We start from the raw sequence: 18,646 nt of genomic DNA on the forward strand, positions 1-18,646 counted from the left end.
TGAGGTTATACCTTATGTGCCATAGATACCAAGTCACACTGGTGAGGTTATACCTTATGTACCATAGATACCAAGTCACACTGGTGAGGTTATACCTTATGTACCATAGATACCAAGTCACACTGGTGAGGTTATACCTTATGTACCATAGATACCAAGTCACACTGGTGAGGTTATACGTTATGTGCCATAGTTACCAAGTCACACTGGTGAGGTTATACCTTATGTACCATAGATACCAAGTCACACTGGTGAGGTTATACCTTATGTACCATAGATAGAGTGGGGGGACAAGGGGTTACGGGCTATGTCTGAAATTTGAGGATTTCGAATGCATGGAAGCTAAAGTCAGCAATCTTTATGTATTTAATGTATTGTTCCCCACCTTTAGGATAGTCCCCCATTCTAGAATCCCTGGTGTTGCCCCTTGGAAGAATTTTTGGCAAGGATTACAACAGAATATGCCACAGAATAGATCAAAAGCCTCATCTTTTTAGCATTGGTAGACTGAAATTGAGGACTGCTTTTTGCATTGCTGCTGCCATCTTGGAATTCACTATGTGCAGATTTTTTGTTTTATATGTCCCCAACCCTCTTGGCTATAACAGGTGCCTAGAAAGGATTTGCTGAGGGGTTGTACAGTTATAAATATCATACAGAAAAAGGATAATATTGGATCATGGTTTGATAAGAAATGTCGAGAGGGGTGCACACACACCCTGCTTATCCCCCTAGTTGGCAATGTCACATCCATTGACACAATTGCAAGGTGTTATCCCCTATTACGACCTCTCCCATGGCAACCGACCTGAAACTTCAGATATCATGTTTATCAAATACATAAATGCAATTTCTTGTGCTTACTTAATAGAGAAACCATCGAAGCCTTATTTTTTTACACAGGTTATCAAAAGAGAGAAAAAACGGGGCAATGCACCAACAAGAGAGGAGATTGTTTTGATCAAGGGAAGCAAGGGCTTGGGGTTCAGTATAGCAGGTGGCAGTGGGAATCAGCATGTGCCAGGGGACAATGGCATTTACATCACAAAGATCATAGAAGGGGGGGCCGCCCAACAGGATGGGCGACTTCAGGTCGGCGACAAAATTATTAGTGTAAGTATTAAAAGATATTACATGATAAGTGCCATTGAGAAAAGTATTGTAAATTAAAATGTGTCAAATTGTGATACATATTTCCTTCTTTTGTATATCGTTTCATTGAATTAGATTTTAAAATTTGCTGTACGAAAAGTGTTTCTTTATGCCAAGAATGTTATTATACCAATTCTGGTTATATCAATATACATTTTACTGTCATTTTGCCGGGACATTTTGATTGTGTTATAGAGAGTATTGCTATATTGCTATTTTATTAGTTAGCTCGAGGGCATTAATACATGCCTAACAAATAATTCTGGGTAGCACAATACAGAGACATTAAGAAAACTAGGGGTTGGGGTGGGGGGTGCACAGTCATTCCCCTACTGTCATTTCCTTATGTTTAAAAGAAAAAAACTGGGGGAAAGTGGGGGGGGGGGGGGGGTGCACAGTCATTCCCCTACTGTTATTTCCTTATGTTTAAAAGAAAAAAAACTGGGGGAAAATGGGGGGGGGGGGGTACACAGTCATTCCCCTACTGTCATTTCCTTATGTTTAAAAGAAAAAAAACTGGGGGAAAGTGGGGGGGGGTACACAGTCATTCCCCTACTGTCATTTACTTATGTTTAAAAGAAAAAAAAACTAGGGGGAAGTGGGGTGGGGGGTACACAGTCATTCCCCTACTGTCATTTCCTTATGTTTAAAAGAAAAAAAAACTAGGGGGAAGTGGGGTGGGGGGTACACAGTCATTCCCCTACTGTTATTTCCTTATGTTTAAAAGAAAAAAAAAACTAGGGGGAAGTGGGGGGGGGGGTACACAGTCATTCCCCTACTGTCATTTCCTTATGTTTAAAAGAAAAAAAAACTGGGGGGAAGTGGGGTGGGGGGTACACAGTCATTCCCCTACTGTCATTTCCTTATGTTTAAAAGAAATAAACTGGGGGGAAGTGGGGGGTGGGGGGGGTACACAGTCATTCCCCTACTGTCATTTCCTTATGTTTAAAAGAAAAAAAACTGGGGGGAAGTGGGGGGGGGGGGGGGGTGCACAGTCATCCCCCTACTGTCATTTCCTTATGTTTAAAAGAAAAAAACTGGGGGGAAGTGGGGGGGGGGGGGGTACACAGTCATTCCCCTACTGTCATTTCCTTATGTTTAAAAGAAAAAAAACTGGGGGGAAGTGGGGGGGGGGGTGCACAGTCATCCCCCTACTGTCATTTCCTTATGTTTAAAAGAAAAAAAACTGGGGGGAAGTGGGGGGGGGGGGGGGGGGTACACAGTCATTCCCCTACTGTCATTTCCTTATGTTTAAAAGAAAAAAAACTGGGGGGAAGTGGGGGGGGGGGGGTGCACAGTCATCCCCCTACTGTCATTTCCTTATGTTTAAAAGAAAAAAAACTGGGGGAAGTGGGGGGGGGGGGGGTACACAGTCATTCCCCTACTGTCATTTCCTTATGTTTAAAAGAAAAAAAAACTAGGGGGAAGTGGGGTGGGGGGTACACAGTCATTCCCCTACTGTTATTTCCTTATGTTTAAAAGAAAAAAAACTGGGGGGGGGGGGTGCACAGTCATTCCCCTACTGTCATTTCCTTATGTTTGAAAGAAAAAAAAACTGGGGGGAAGTGGGGGGGGGGAGTACACAGTCATTCCCCTACTGTCATTTCCTTATGTTTAAAAGAAAAAAAAACTGGGGGGAAGTGGGGGGGGGGCACAAGCCCCCTGGCTATACAGACTGAATTATTTGTAACTCAAGGGTATCGTTTTTATATCAGGTTAACCTTCAAAATTTAGAGGATGTATCACACGAGGATGCCGTACAAGTCTTAAAGGCTACAAAAGAGCGAGTGACAATTGTGGTCAGTCGGCTTACTGCATATTACAGTGAACAGACAGACTCAGCACCCTCCCCGCCAACACTACCCAAGCAGACTCCTCCACCTCCCACACCTGAAGTCATTGAAACGGGTAAGTGTACATCCACCATTTGTCTCATAATTTTAGAACCATGTTCTTGGAAACTCATATACAGTGCAAGCTTGTAACCATGGCCAGAAGGGGCTGGCAATGATGTACAAAATAATATATAAAATAATATGGTGGGGGGTCACACCCTGTAATTACCGATTAGTGTTTTCTTAGCCGTATATTGATTCTAGTTCACAGTGGTAGTATTTTTTACCCCATTTGAGTGGACTTCCTAATTTGACTCTCACTGGCTGTGTAGGCTCAGTGCACATTAATTAAACACGATCATAATTCAGTCTAAAAACGTCCATGTTACAGTCTGAAACAGGCATATGGTGGTGAAATATTTAAAGAGCTCTTGTCAGCCACGTCTTTGTTATTGTTTTAAACCAAATTTACAAAAAAATATAAAAAAGTGACCACATGAAAACAAAGTTCCGTGCTTGTTCTACCGAAATCAATCGAAAATACCACACCACCTTCCCAAATCAGCCGGTGGAAACGGATGCTTTCTCACACTTGATACTTTGCTAGGATGACAAAATGGTGGCAGACATTTCTGTACCCCAGTAATCACTGCAATTATATTTTATTCACTTTTTCAGCACCCAGCCCCTCCCCTGGCGAAAATGGTGAAGTGAACCACGTCCCCCCTGAGTCCCCCGTCCCCCCTGCTAGCCCTCAGAGCACAAATTCCCTGCCGAAGAAGACCCCTGCTGTACCTGAGGACGATGATTTCACCAGGTATTTACACCTACCATGTAAATAGTATCTGTTAGGAGAGCCCTCCACTCATATAGTACAGAATAACACAAGGGATCCATTGGTTGATAAGGTCTTTTATGTTTTTTGTTTTTCTCAGAATTGAGCCATCCATTTTTCCATGGGCTAGTATTAATATTTTTTGTGCCTTATCTTGATGTCAAGTAATCAAGCCTTTTTTATGATCCCGAAATATTCATCAAGTCTATTGTTCTTGCATGTGAAACCAAGTCTTGTTGTATTTCATTGTGTGAATCAAGTCTTGTATTGTAAAATGTCACTGAAGCCGTTTCTGGCATGTGTAGACCAAGCCTTATTATGTTTTCACGTGTTACAGGGAAGAGAGGAAAGTCGTTCTTCATAAGGGCAACACCGGACTTGGCTTTAACATCGTTGGCGGCGAGGAGAACGAAGGCATCTTCATCTCGTTCATCCTCGCGGGCGGAGTGGCGGACCTGAGTGGCGAGTTGCGCCGAGGAGATCAAATAAAAGCCGTAAGTAAAGTCCCTCGTTAGGAGTGTGTCATGGGTTCGCTAGGGTCAGGAGCACAGTTTTTTCAGGAATGCTTAGAGGGGATGGTTGAACTTCTATCCATCCCCCTTTTTAGTATCTACAATTTGGTTGAATTTTCATTGAAGCACACATCCATTGCATCCTTTCTAGCTTGTGAATGCCAAAAATGAACAGGTAATAAGTGGTGGCGATATTACTCGTCTTAGTGGCCCCGTTTGGCGTACAAATTGAAATAAAAGCAGAAGAAACCTGTCACGTGCTAGACGCCTATTCGCGCGTGCGCTGATTGGCTTGTTCATTTGACAGGTGAATGACGTCGATTTGACCAATGCCACTCACGAACAAGCGGCTGCCGCCCTCAAGGGTGCAGGGAGCACCGTCACGATAACGGCCCAGTATAAACCAGAAGGTACGTGACCAAGCTATGCCCTATGCCCTAATTTAAAGAATGGGTTTTTTTTCTGGATTTTCCTGGCCACGGCTTTGCGAGCGCGAGCTCTAGTTAACGCACTCGAAAAAGAAATCTAGCGCAGTGAGGCTGTTACGTACACAAGGGCTGCCCCCCCATTTTCCCACATACCTTAATTTTCGCGAATTTGTTAAAGTTTAAAATCGCGAAATTAAAGTATAAGGTTTTTTTTTAAAAAACCGCAGGACTGGACAATTATTTATGCCGATAGTATCGATAAATAAGAATTATTTATTTGACGTTTGACCAATTTTTGTTCATGTTCATACTTCTATTTTCAATATTTTCTATTTGACGATTGATTTAGAGCGTTAATGATAAGATCGTTTTCCTAAAAGGAAATTGAATATACAATTTGCCTGAGATTTCACCAAATTCGAAAAACATGCTGAGAACGTGCCTAGACCTAAAGAATATATCGTTATTTGATGCGCTTTTAAATGTGGAATCAAATAAAGTTCATATGATACCGACCCTAAATATTATTGTTATTTATTTCTATGTAATAACGTTTTTATACTTCATTAACATTACTTCATATAATGCTTCATAGCAATTTGCACAAACAAGACTGAATAACCTAAAAAATACGAAATACGAAAAAACAGCCTTGAAATGCTCCAAAAATAAGAACGGCCCAGGCTCAACTGATAATTTTACGCTCTTATAAAAAAAAGTGTAAAGGCACTTCGCATCTCTGTTCTACTCGCTATATATAGTATGCAAATGTGAGATCAATCTTACATAATTCCAGCGAAAGACTTGATAAACAGGGAGAGTTTTATTTTTAGACTGTTTCTTATCTGAGGATTGATTAATTGATGACCAGCGCTCTATTCGTAGCCAGCAGGCGATTTCTCGCTTTGTCACAATTGCATCTCGAGCAAATCAAATACACATTGACGTCGTTGTCAGTAACGCGTTATAGTTATTGGGGCAGTAACGCATTTCACCCATCGCGGGACGTAAAAGTGCTATTTTTTGCGTGTGGAAATAATCTAAGAAAGAGGCACGCATTTAAAGCCAGACAGAAACCTTTTACAAAATCATGACATCGTTGTGTTACGGTAACGCTTAAGTCCAGCGTGACGGTAACGCAATACACCCACCGGGAGATTAGCGTACAAGTGCAGCTGTTTGCGTATGGAAATAGACGAGGCGCGCTTTGTGTGTAGCCGGCAGCAAATTGTCGCTTTGCCGCAGAACACCGCTCGCACGACCCGCTCCCATCACATGTCCTCGGCGTAGGGCATGACCCAGTGTTTCCTCTCAACTTGCTCGTCCGACCCTCGCCCCAACACGAATGGTAATGCTATCTTGCTAGCTGAATCTTACTGATAGTATAGTACACCAACATTTCCTGGCTTCGTGATTGTACTCCCCAATGCTTGTTTTTTTTACCATGTGTTTGAACTAGTACCGTCTTGCTCTATGAAGAGTCGATATTTTACCCAATATTTTTTCGCCGTAGTATTTTTCTCGCGCTAGGAACATAATAGCATTATGAGTGTTATTTTATACGAGGGCAGGTGATGCGAACTGTAAGTAAGCTGTCATTTATGCAGCCCTTCTGGGCTATTCAGGCTCATGCTGAATGCAGAGTATCTCATCTAAGAGCACCTGACACGGTTCTCTTGACACAGACTCGGAAAAGAGTGAAACTCGGGCGCGATGTCTAGCGGTACTCTCATTATAAACTTCCGCTCAACTCAAAATTCGAATACGATCTACATAAGGTTTTGCTTTATTATCGGTTCCATTGAATTCCATTTAAAACCACATGTAGTCCTTCGCTTCCCTCCGCATGGTTTATTTTATTTGATATCCGTGACCGCGAATAAATATCACGGTACGACCAATTCCAGAGAAAAAAATTGCCTTATCTTGTCGTTTTGTAATTATCCTATGACTTGAACATAATTTAGTCTTTGTTTGCACTGGTTTATCTTTACATAATGCAAAAATGCTTCCCTAAAATGTGTAATTTGCAAATTAACGCAAAAGCCAAAGTGAACATATCTAATGCTGTGTTGTTCACACGAAGATGTTTGCTCTGTCATAATTGAATCTGAACAAATATGGAATTATCTGAGCGCACAAAATTAAGCTAGAAGACTTTTCGCAACAGATACACAAACAAATACGCATAACAATCAAAATTTCATACGATGTGTGGTATTTAAAAGAACAGAATATTTGATATATGTTAAAATGTCCACCGTATATTGCTTTGTTGATAACATTTGCAAATAAGCTTTTTTATTTGCAAGAAATCGTTAAAAATATCCACCCTTGATTGTTATCTACGACATTTCAGTTTTTCAATATTTCAGTTACTCGCAAGAATTATAGATGAACATGGATGCATTGTGTGACTCGTGTGGGAGCGTAAAACGGCGGTGTGTTTTTGCTTCCTTCGAAATGGTTGATTATATCAACGCGCAATCAAATAGATGGTACATTAAGTAGCTCCAAATGTAGAATCAAAGGAAAAAGCGCCGAAGTCTTTAACGGTCGAATGAGATCCGGTCTTCGTGTGTTTAAAAGAAAAAGCTGGTTCGTTACTCATGCCTTGTAATCTAAGTTGAGTGATTTTAAAGAAGCCAATGGTAGTTGATTGCTAGACAAAAGAGGCTAAGTAAGTCACAGTATATTCTTCTCGCTGGTTAGCTACAGTTGACGTGGGTTTGTTTGCGCCTATCTCCTTCCTTCTGCGACATGATACGTCCCAGCACGGTCACGGCACAGCTTTGTCTCTTCACATTTGATTCCCAATCTTGTACAATCCTTATCACTTGGTCAGATAGCGGCAATAATGCTTTCTAGAAACCCTGAATAAATGATAATAAATCATACATATTCATTTATTCCTCATAATTCATTTATTCCTGTAATAAGTGTTTGATTGACGGCGCTTCTTTAGAATCAATCTCACTTCTGTGTTTGGTACTATCGGTCTGTGGGATCATCTCATTTGTGTGTGTGTGTGTGTGGTGCTACCAATCCGTTGAGGACTTTTCAAAGAACTGAACATAACAAAGAACTTTGGAGAGAATTTTTTTGTGGGGTGCTAAGCACTTGGGACCCTCTTGCCACGGGAATCAAGACTTCGGGCGGGTCTAAGACACAGAGGGCGCGAATCGATAAAAGACACCATTGAAATGGCATGCCAACTTTCCCTTAGCCGCCAGAAACACATTCAATGTACGGTTAAAGCCGCATTGTCACCAGTTTACTTCCGGTCGATTACGTAATAATATCCGATGATTTTTAACGGAAAACGCGAAAAATATTTCAAAATATTGAAAGCAGTGTCTTTATTGGAAGTTTCTTTGAGAATGTGATTGATAATTTAGAGCGGATGGCATGTTTAATATCTCGGATTTTAATAGATTCTTTTGTCTTTTAACGGTTGAGGTTTCCGTGGGACCTTCGGAAGTAAACTGGTGACAATGCGGCTTTAACGAAAACGAAAACGGTGTGTAACCATCCCTCTTCCTGAGGCGGTGCACTTTTACTCCCCCCCCCCCCCCCCCCCCTACTCAGCCTCAGCAAGGTATTGTACTTGTCTAACCAGTTTTTCCGGTTTCCTCCCACAGAGTATAACCAGTTTGAGACCAAGATCCACCACCTCCGCGAGAAGATGATGGTGACTAGTAACCAGGGGGTCGTGACGTCAGTCAAACGTCAACTCTACGTCAGGTTAGTCACGTGACGCACACAAACCAATCAGGTTCACACCCTTTCATTTAAACACCACGCCCTCCGTAACTCCTGTTGGACCATGGAAACTTATTACTGTAAAAGAAGGTGTTCAATAGCTATGTACTGCAGATGCCCAGAAGCACATAAACAGCAATTACGGGATATTTTTTTTTATTAATTACGCAACCCTGAAATTTGCTCCAAGTGGCTCTCAGGGTCCCCAAGGTCGTTACTAAGCAAGAAGAACACAGTCGGAACTTTAAATTAAGAAGGTGTACAAGTCGGGCATTATTTTTGTCATCAAAGTTTTGATGAGTGCTAAAGCCTATGACACGCTAGGCTCGTAAGAGCGAATTTCAATCGCCGTCTAAAAAACGCCAGGTCTCTTTGCAGCCGCGGTGGCGAATTCGCCAAAATCTAGTCTGATTTGTCCGATACTGGCGATCAATTCGCTGGCGATCGCCGGCAATTTAATTCGCTCATACGAGCGTACAAGATCGTCTAATGTGTCGTAAGCTTAACACGGCATGCAGTTCTCCAAACATGGATTAGTTTTTACTTGCGCTTGCACTAAATTTCCCATTTTTGCTACTCGAGAAGCACTACCAACACAGAAATTTATTTGAAATTTTGTTTGTATAGTCCAAACCTAAATTCTCCCCAAAAGTATGCTGAGGTCGATTCTGTGATTTTTTTTTACAGGGCGCTGTTTGATTATGACAAGACAAAGGACAGCGGTCTTCCCAGTCAGGGGCTCAGCTTCAAGTACGGCGACATCTTGCACGTGACCAACGCCAGTGACGACGAATGGTGGCAGGCGAGAAAACTGAATGCCGTGGGGGAGGAGGAGGGTAGAGGTGTTATTCCTAGTAAACGAAGGTACAATATGCGAGGATGGGTCAAGTATGTGTAAATGCCAGATGTGTTATTCTCGTCATCTTGTCGTTATATCTTGCCATCATTAGGCAGTGTGGTCATATCAGAAACGTCTGGTAAATGAACCTACCTTTGAGGACTTAGGGATATATGACAATAGTTTGAGCTAAAAATGGAATAGATAGAAATCTTGGATTGTCTCTATAGTAAAAAGTAAATTGATGTGTATTTCTTTGCTCCATCTAGAGTATATTGTTTCTATAGTAAAAAGTAAACTGACGTGTATTTCATCACTCCATCTAGAGTGGAAAGAAGAGAAAAAGCGCGAATGAAGAGCGTTAAATTCACGAGGACGAGCGACGATAAACTAAGGGTGAGTGTGATCAGTATCAGCGATTGTTAAGCCGCTAGTGCCGGTTTCGTAAGGTGTCGGTGTGATTGACTTGTGTGTGGTGTCGTGTGTCGGTTTCGTAAGGTGTCGATATAGTTGCCTAATGTCTGGTATCGTCTTACTGTCTAGAAACGTGACGGTTTGATTGACTCATGTCTGGTGTCGTTCTTGTATCATGTCGGTATAGTTGTCTAATGTCTGATGTCGTCTGTCGGTCTCGTATCGTGTCGGTGTGATTGCCTGATGTCGTCTGTCGGTCTCGTATCGTGTTGGTGTGATTGTTTCATGTCTGATGTCGTCTATTGCTCTCGTATCGTGTCGGTGTTTGTCGGCATGATTGTCTCATACCGTGTCGGTGTGATTGCCTCATGTCTGATGTCGTCTGTCGGTCTCGTATCGTGTCGGTGTGATTGAATGATGTCATCTGTCGGTCTCGTATCGTGTCGGTGTGATTGCCTCATGTCTGATGTCGTCTGTCGGTCTCGTATCGTGTCGGTGTGATTGCCTCATGTCTGATTTCGTCTGTCGGTCTCGTATCGTGTCGGTGTCATTGCCTCATGTCTGATGTCGTCTGTCGGTCTCGGATCGTGTCGGGTGATTGCCTCATGTCTGATGTCGTCTGTCGGTCTCGTATCGTGTCGGTGTGATTGCCTCATGTCTGATGTCGTCTGTCGGTCTCGTATCGTGTCGGTGTGATTGTCTCATGTCTGATGTCGTCTGTCGATCTGCAGGGCTCGTTCAATGACGGTACCGGCAGTGTGCGCAAGCGCAGTTTCAAGTTTTCCAAGAAGCTGCCTTTCTTCAAGAAGGAGTCGGACCTGGAGACGAGCGACGTGGACCCGAGTTACACGTCCAACGCGAGCGATTCCGAGAGCAGCACGAGCGCGCGCGCCGAGGAGCCGATCTTATCGTACGAAGCTGTCCAGCAACACGAGCTGAAGTACACGCGGCCCGTCATCGTGCTCGGACCTCTCAAGGACCGCATTAACGACGACCTCATCTCCGAGTTTCCTGACAAGTTCGGCAGTTGCGTCCCACGTGAGTAGCACGCGAGGTTACCACGCGAGAGCACGCGAGGATAACAGGGGAAATTTGCGTCACACGGTACAGTGCGCGAGAATAAACGAGAGGACAACACGCATCATGCGAATGTGAAACACAATTTGACGACACAAGAGTACAGAACGGTAGAATTATACGTGAACTAAGCACACGTGTGAGCCATATATTCTAAAATGTAACAGAACAGGCAAATATGTTACAAAATATTCCTGTAGAGCTAACTAAATAACAAGACAAAGTACTAGTAAATACACACCTTGTATTGTACGACTTGTGCTGTGCAATTTGTTGAGTTTTACACGTGTGTTATTTCTGCAGACACGACACGCCCCCGTCGCGAATACGAGAAGGACGGGTTAGATTATCACTTCGTGGAATCGCGCGAGGAGATGGAACGAGCCATTCAGAACCACATGTTCATCGAGGCTGGTCAGTACAACGATAACCTGTACGGCACGAGCGTGGAGTCCGTCAAGATCGTCGCCGAAAAGGTAAACGCAACACTAGTTGATTAACGCGCGTGATAATGCTAACAAAATGACTGCAAACATCCAGCGCAGACTTGTAGTAGAAACTTGGGCACTGGGGGCACGTGCCCCCCGCCGATATTTGAAATATATAAGGAAATGACCAGTAGCTGTTCCCCTCTAATATTTTTTTAATGTTTCTGTACCAGATCTTTCCATTTTTTCGAGCTTTCCGAAATCACACTGAAATCACTCTTCAGCAGTTGTGATATAAATGTTTCTATGTTCTGCAGAGTAAACACTGCATTCTAGACGTCAGTGGATACGCCATCAAGCGATTACAGGTCGCCGGTCTCTACCCCATCGCCATTTTCATCAAACCTAAGTCCATGGAGTCCATACGGGAGCTCAACAAACGCCTCACGGAGGAACAAGCACAGAAGACATTCGACCGCGCCCTTAAGCTGGAGCAGGAGTTTGGCGAGTACTTCACCGGTGAGTTGGATGAAACGCTTCGGTTCCCGCCTTTGCGTATTTCACACTAACAGCTAAAATATTCTGATATCTTGTTTGGTCAGTCCTGGCGCTGTTTTAAGGAGCTAAAGTAGCAAAGAACTGTTTGACTGATGGATCGTTTTATGTGTTTCGTAGCCATTGTGCAAGGGGACACGTACGACGAGCTGTACAATCGTGTCAAGGAGGTCATCCGACAGCAGAGTGGCCCCGTCATCTGGGTCCCATCTAAGGAGAGGCTCTAGACACTACCCACCCCTCCCTCCCTACTTTCCCCGATACGCATACGCTGCGCGGGCTTCGCACATGGAGTCCAAACGCGCTACATCCGGGGTAATGTGTGCGGTGTGGCCCAGGCAGACATATACTCATGTGGATTTTAAAATATTTTCATTCATGAATTCTTTCTACCTCTGGGACAACCACATCACAGATTCCTTGCTACTGGGCCTTATACTTCGGCGATTGGACGATCACATTGCATCACAGATTCCTTGCCTAATACGTCGGCGATTGAACAATCACATTACATCACAGATTCCTTGCTGCTTGGCCTCAACCTCGGCGATGGCACGATCACATTATATCACAGATTCCTTGCTACTTGGCCTAATGCCTCGGCGTTGGGACGAGCACATTACATCACAGATTCCTTGGGCGATGGAACTACCAAATCCCATAACAAGCGTTAGATTCCTCGCTATCCCCACTCATATGATATATTTTATTTTCGGGACTCTTAGACGAGGTGATGGAATACCTACAGCATAAGTTAATACTGAACCTTCTACAAGATATCCTACCTTTAGGGCAAGCCACTGGCACCACCTTCAAGAGTGGAATATGCCTGTTCGCCTTGTGCTATAGGGGAATGCTGGCGTAAAATAAAAACCCAAAGACTTATAGGGTTTGCTATATCAGCTGCGAGTGATCGCTACTTCCATTTCCCTTGCAACGTATATCATTAAACTGAAAACAGGGCTCCGTCTGCCTGCCTTTTTCTGTAGTAAATACTGGTATAATACTGTACCCATATGGTCATGTCTGGGTGTATTGCTCACACTGACGTTGACGAGCTCGCCAGGTATATTGTGGTGTAGAGCTTTATACGCGATGAGCCACAGTTCAAGGTCGTAACTCGCAAGCGACAAAGGGGTAGATGCCGCGCCCACTTCGAAGCCTAGGATTTTGCCTTGTTGTATGCAAGTCAAGTACAGTTGACGCCTCCTCCCTTATTAAAAGAAACGAAATTTGATCAGTGTTTTCTACAAAAAGATATGGGTACGGCCCTGCATTGACACGATTAAACACAAGGTGATATATCCCTATAATGACCTTTTCAAACCCCGTTTCGTATCTTTTTACTCAAGACTTGTATTTGAACATTCAACTACATATGAAATATAGGAATATTAAAGAGATTTGACGTTTCAATTCTTTTTATGGTTTTCCTGCGAAAGAGAGATCAACTCTAGAATTCAAATGTTAATGTCTTGGATTTATATACAATGACTTCATAACGACTAAGACTGTAGAACGTACAGTGCCATGTACGGAACATACTGCATTAAGAGAAGACACTCGTAGAAGGCACTCGTACATTGGGCCTTTTAAGTTCGTTGTAACGTTTCGTGATATCCCACGTTCCTTTCCCTGTCGTGATGGATGTACCGTGTCGTGATATCCCACGTTCCTTTCCCTGTCGTGATGGATGTACCGTGCCCTTGTTCACTTCCGTGTCGTGATGTTGTAACGTGTCGTGACATTGTAACGTGCCGTGATGTACCGTGTCGTGACATTGTAACGTGCCGTGATGTACCGTGTCGTGACATTGTAATGTGCCGTGATTATGCGTGTTCATTTCCGTCCCGTGATGTAGCGTGTCGTAACATCCGTGCCATGTTCCGTGTTCTTTACCGTGTCGTGCCGTGCCATGATGTTCCGTGTTCATTGTCGTGACGTACCGTGCCATGATGTTCCGTGTTCTTTACCGTGTCGTGACGTACCGTGCCATGATGTTTCTTGTTCATTGCCGTGACGTACCGTGCCAAGATGTTTCGTGTTCAGTGTCGTGACGTACCGTGCCATGATGTTCCGTGTTCTTTACTGTGTCGTGCCGTGCCATCATGTTCCGTGTTCATTGCCGTGCCATCATGTTACGTGTTCTTTGTCGTGACGTGCCGTGACATGATGTTCCGTGTTCTTTACCGTGTCGTGACGTGCCGTGCCATGATGTTCCGTGTTCTTTATCGTGCCGTGACGTGCCTTGCCATGATGTTCCGTGTTCTTTACCGTGTCGTGACGTGCCGTGGCATCATGTTCCGTGTTCATTGCCGTGCAGGATACGATGAGAGTCGTACAATATACATCGTCAAGTGCTTACTGTACGTTCTCACCGGGTCCTGACACGACTCTTATTGCATCTGACGTCTCAAAGATCGGCGTGTCGCACACATGACGGGGCCCTATCTGGTTCTGACCAAAGAGCTACATTACATGCGGTTTTATTTAGGCATGTTAGCTTCTTAGCTTACTGCGTTGGACATTTACCTCTATTAGTCCATAACTATGGTCTTTACAGTGAATGAAAATGGGTATTTAGAAAAAAACAGCCATTTTACGGTGTTTCAATTTTAACAAGCAGCTAATCTACATTAAGCCACTTAAAAATACTTGCTATTCTGTAAAAAAAAGCTTGTATTTAGATACGTCAACTAAGCGACAACTTGTCTCGGTCCGGTGGGTGGCCTTCTCATTCGCCGCCTGTTTCTGCCATTCTAATCTTGTGTGTTTTCTTGTCATGCGAGCGCACATTTACAGCAGAATATATTTTTTTGCGAGACACGGGCTGCGAATTTTGCGGCGATTTGATCGCAACCAATAAAGCGGCAATTATGACGACGATTTTTCTGCCATTTTTAGGCCTTTATAAATCATGGCTGATGAAAAATATGCTGACATTGTTGTATGCGCTATTGGCAGTTAATTGACACAACGAAGTCGCAACAACCCCCCTCTTTTCAATAGTTCAAACCAGGAAAGTGCACTTCTTTGTTAAAACACCTCTTTTTATTAGCCGCTAATTTGCATGTTGTTTACACGCGCGATTTGGGTGCGATAAAAATCGCCGCACAAATCACAGGTACGTGTCGCGCGACAAAAGTTGCTAGTGTAAACTGGCCTTTAAAGAGATACCTCAAATTGATAACCTTAAAAAAGTTTTAATGACGAACCAACCTTTGAATTTCTCCAAGCTTTAAGACCTCCTACTTGAAAAGCTAAAATAAAATTTTCGAATTATTAAAATGACATTTCAAACCGCGTGTTCCCAAACTTGTAATTTCTCCACAACTTTTTCGTCTCTTGGAAACCGTAAACTCAATGTGGTGTTATAAGTGAGCACACTGTGTGGTGTGATCTCAATTTTTCTCTGTAAATCGCGCACTTAAACTAAATAGATGATAAACTATCATTACTGTAAACGTGGAAAATTTTTCGTGCGCTTGAAAATTTTGTATTTGTTGTCATGGTGTTTATGTTTTTATATGCAAGTTATAACGACTAGAAGCGGAGACATAAATGTATTCGAATAAAGAAACATTTAAAGACCCTCTACTCTCGGTAGACCGCAGTTCTCGCTTGAAACGTCTTTTTTTACGGGACTACTAAACTCTAAACGAACTATTACAACAAAGGACTTGGGTTCAGATGACTGAGATACGTTTTTTCCTGTCAATTGAACACGAAAACAACAACGTGCTTTAAAGGAAAACTTTTTGTGTCATGCGCGCGGTTTTGTTTTGTAGACTACAGATATACCACCAAAGAGAAAAGCTTTTCAATGATATTCTGGAATTAGTGAAAAGAATGATTTAAATATTTAAAGCAAAACTTCGTTAAATCATATCCTAGTTAGCGGGGTTGGTGGAAAATTTATTCAAATGTCAATTTTTGGTTATTTATACAAAGTCAGCAGTTTTTGAAAGGGGGAAGTTAGAACGGATTTTTTCGAAACGCACATAAATAGAAATGACACAGCATTTAAGCTCATATTACATAGAAATAAACATATAGCACAAATATATAGTTTTGAATTTGGGAATCAGATGAAATTTAGTAACACTTTTTGGTCGATTTTTGTGATGTCAAAGCATTTAAACGATTGGTAATAGGGTATTAAGTTTAAAGCTTATTTTTCGCAGAAGTTATGATACACTTACCTTAGATTATTATATACATTTACCTCTGCTTTGGGATGAGAAACCCATTGTTTATTGGCTTCGTATTTCAATCGTGACAGAGTGTCGTAGCGTGGGGGATTTGCTCGGCTTCTTATATACTTACTCATGTTGTGTCGGCCCATGTGACTAGTGCCTGCCTGGGCTTGCGTCTAATGCATGCTTGTGACGTGGGCGTTGTACCGTGGGCGGAAAGAGCACAGTCATTAGACAAATTCTCAGCCATTTAATTTAGCTTTTAAGCGCTCTCCCACACAGAAAAAATATGAGTTCTTCTTCCTGAATTTACATTGAGAAATTGATGTTTCAGTCGACGGGTGTCTTGTTGTGAATAATTGAAGCGACATGTCATAGAAAAGAATGTCCGAACAACGTGTTTTCTATGCGGTTGAGATACCTCATAGATCAATATTATGCTCAAATTACTTTTCTTGTTGCAAGCGACAACTTGCACGTTGCTTAATGATGATATGAAAAAACTTTTCTCTTTAAAAAAAATCCATTTTCTTTTTCATATCATCTAAGCAACGTGTTTTTTCAAGGATAAACAGTGGTATAATTTCTCTGCGTTGAACGCCAGCCCATGAAATACAGAAAAAAGAGGCATCTGCCAGCACCAGGGAATTAGACTGTTAGATGTTACCTTATACTAGTTCACCCCTTTTTTTCGTGCTCTTTCGTCCCTATATCTCTTAATTTTTTAATGCACGTCTCAACGCTGCCATCCCCTTAAACCTGCCATTTTATAGCCCTTGAAATGAGCGCAAGTAAACAAAAGAAAAATATAACTTCTTTCCGAAACAACCCACACGCTCTTACTATTTCCTATCACTTTTTTGCTTTTTATCATTTCGCCCCCTCTTTTCTTTACCGCTTTTCATCTTATTCTATAACTATGCTTTTCGATTGCATTCGGTTCGACTTATCATTAGTATATTTAGTATATATTTTCAAAAAAAAAATACATCTTCACCACACACAATTATAAGGCTATTACTTGGGCTTTTTGGTATACCTGTGGTCTTGAATGTAATTTCGAGGTTGTTGCACGAAGAATAAAATAATCTTTCTTGACGCTAAAATCACATCTCAAATTGTACTCCAAACTTTTTTTTATAATGTTGTCGTGTTTGAACTAGGAATTCATAGACACAAAACCGGCGACAGTAGCAACTGTATTTGGGTATATTTCAAATTTCAAAACGTAGTTATTTCTTTGTAAAATCATTTTTAAAGAACTTTGCCCTACCGCGAGCTGTACACCGGTTCAACGTAGCTGTAGTTATGAGGCCTAGTGGGTGATAGTTAAAAGAGTTCTATTTTTGCGGAGATTTTCCTCCGATTAGTAGCCAATCAGGGGGTTTGTGAGCGCCATGCGTCAAGGGGTACTATGGAGTACTATAGCTAGCTACCCACGGCACGGTTAGGCAGAGAGAAGGCAGAGAGTGGTCAAGCGGGGATACGCATTTATAAAACGTGACCCGCTTTTAATTTAAGATTAACAAACATTTTGGATACATTTAAAAACGAAATTAAGAATTTATTACTAGGCCTAAATATAATCTATACAGCCGCGGGTATCAATATAGACAAAATAAAACGGTAACGCATTGTTTTATTTGAATAAAAGCGTGTTTAACGCAGCACTCCATGGGAGGGCAAAGCAAACGAGGGTCGACCAGACAACATGTCGTGTCCGAGCGCATCCCAACTCTTGTCATTTTTTTGGCAGTCTGTATCAAAAGAGCGTACACACACGTGGCATTACACACGGCATGTCGTACCTGAGTTATCCGCTCAAACAAATGTAAAGGCTTTAGGTTACAAATAGCGTTTTAGACCTTTTTTTGTAGAAATTGGAGTGCCTGCCAAAATATGTTGCTTTTTATACTTTATAAAATCACTTTAACAAGAATAAGAATGTGAAAACAGACAAAATAGGTTCAATAGACAATGGGCGGATCAATAAACAAAGGGGAGACACCAAAATCAAATCAGGTTTGAAAAATGCACCTATCATTCACATTGCACACAGAGAAAAAAAAACACCTGTATATCGCGTCTAATGTCCCTAGGGGTTGTTTTTATTTGTAAAAGATATGTAGAAGCTAATGAATAAGCCCTGCTTCTCGCAGATATTTTATTGCTTCTTTGTCACAAGCTGCTGTTTGTCTTGACCAAATTATGAGCTCCCGAAGCCATTGAAGTGTCGATTTGCTGCAAACGAATTTCTTCTGCGGAGGTAAATCGAGAAACATTTTTTTGTAAAAAAATAGGAGGGCTTCTACTTTTACATTTTGTACAAAGTTCAAGTACTTTTTTTTGTTATACGTTGACCCTTAATTCGACCACTAAAATTATTGGCCAATAACACCGCGAGAAAAGTGCATGTCTTAATAAACAAAAACGTGATAAAATACCACACTGCATGATTGGACGCAAAAGGTATCATAGGTAGTCACATCAACTGCTGACAAAACCCAGGACTCAAATGGTATCATAGGTAGTCACACCAACTGCTATCAATATCCAGGACTCAAATAGTATCATAGATAGTCACACCAACTGCTATCAATATCCAGGACTCAAA

The 18,646-nt window shown here is 42.1% G+C and overlaps 1 protein-coding gene across 2 annotated transcripts in view; it reads left to right on the forward strand.

Annotated features, from left to right (window-relative positions):
- LOC5518154 (disks large homolog 1) overlaps positions 1–12,085 on the forward strand; it is a 29,127-nt gene extending 17,042 nt beyond the window's left edge. For both annotated transcript variants that reach the window (XM_001638073.3, XM_048733071.1), the window contains 12 exons: positions 904–1,113; positions 2,868–3,060; positions 3,666–3,804; positions 4,160–4,316; positions 4,642–4,744; positions 8,404–8,506; positions 9,212–9,388; positions 9,689–9,758; positions 10,508–10,814; positions 11,157–11,329; positions 11,599–11,800; positions 11,957–12,085. In XM_001638073.3, the coding sequence (XP_001638123.3) occupies positions 904–1,113; positions 2,868–3,060; positions 3,666–3,804; positions 4,160–4,316; positions 4,642–4,744; positions 8,404–8,506; positions 9,212–9,388; positions 9,689–9,758; positions 10,508–10,814; positions 11,157–11,329; positions 11,599–11,800; positions 11,957–12,063 (1,941 nt within the window). In that variant the 3' untranslated portion in view covers positions 12,064–12,085. The remainder of the gene's footprint in view (positions 1–903; positions 1,114–2,867; positions 3,061–3,665; positions 3,805–4,159; positions 4,317–4,641; positions 4,745–8,403; positions 8,507–9,211; positions 9,389–9,688; positions 9,759–10,507; positions 10,815–11,156; positions 11,330–11,598; positions 11,801–11,956) is intronic.
- Positions 12,086–18,646: the final 6,561 nt, after the last annotated feature.

Source organism: Nematostella vectensis, chromosome 9 (genome assembly GCF_932526225.1).
Source record: "Nematostella vectensis chromosome 9, jaNemVect1.1, whole genome shotgun sequence".
NCBI classification, from domain to species: domain Eukaryota; kingdom Metazoa; phylum Cnidaria; class Anthozoa; order Actiniaria; family Edwardsiidae; genus Nematostella; species Nematostella vectensis.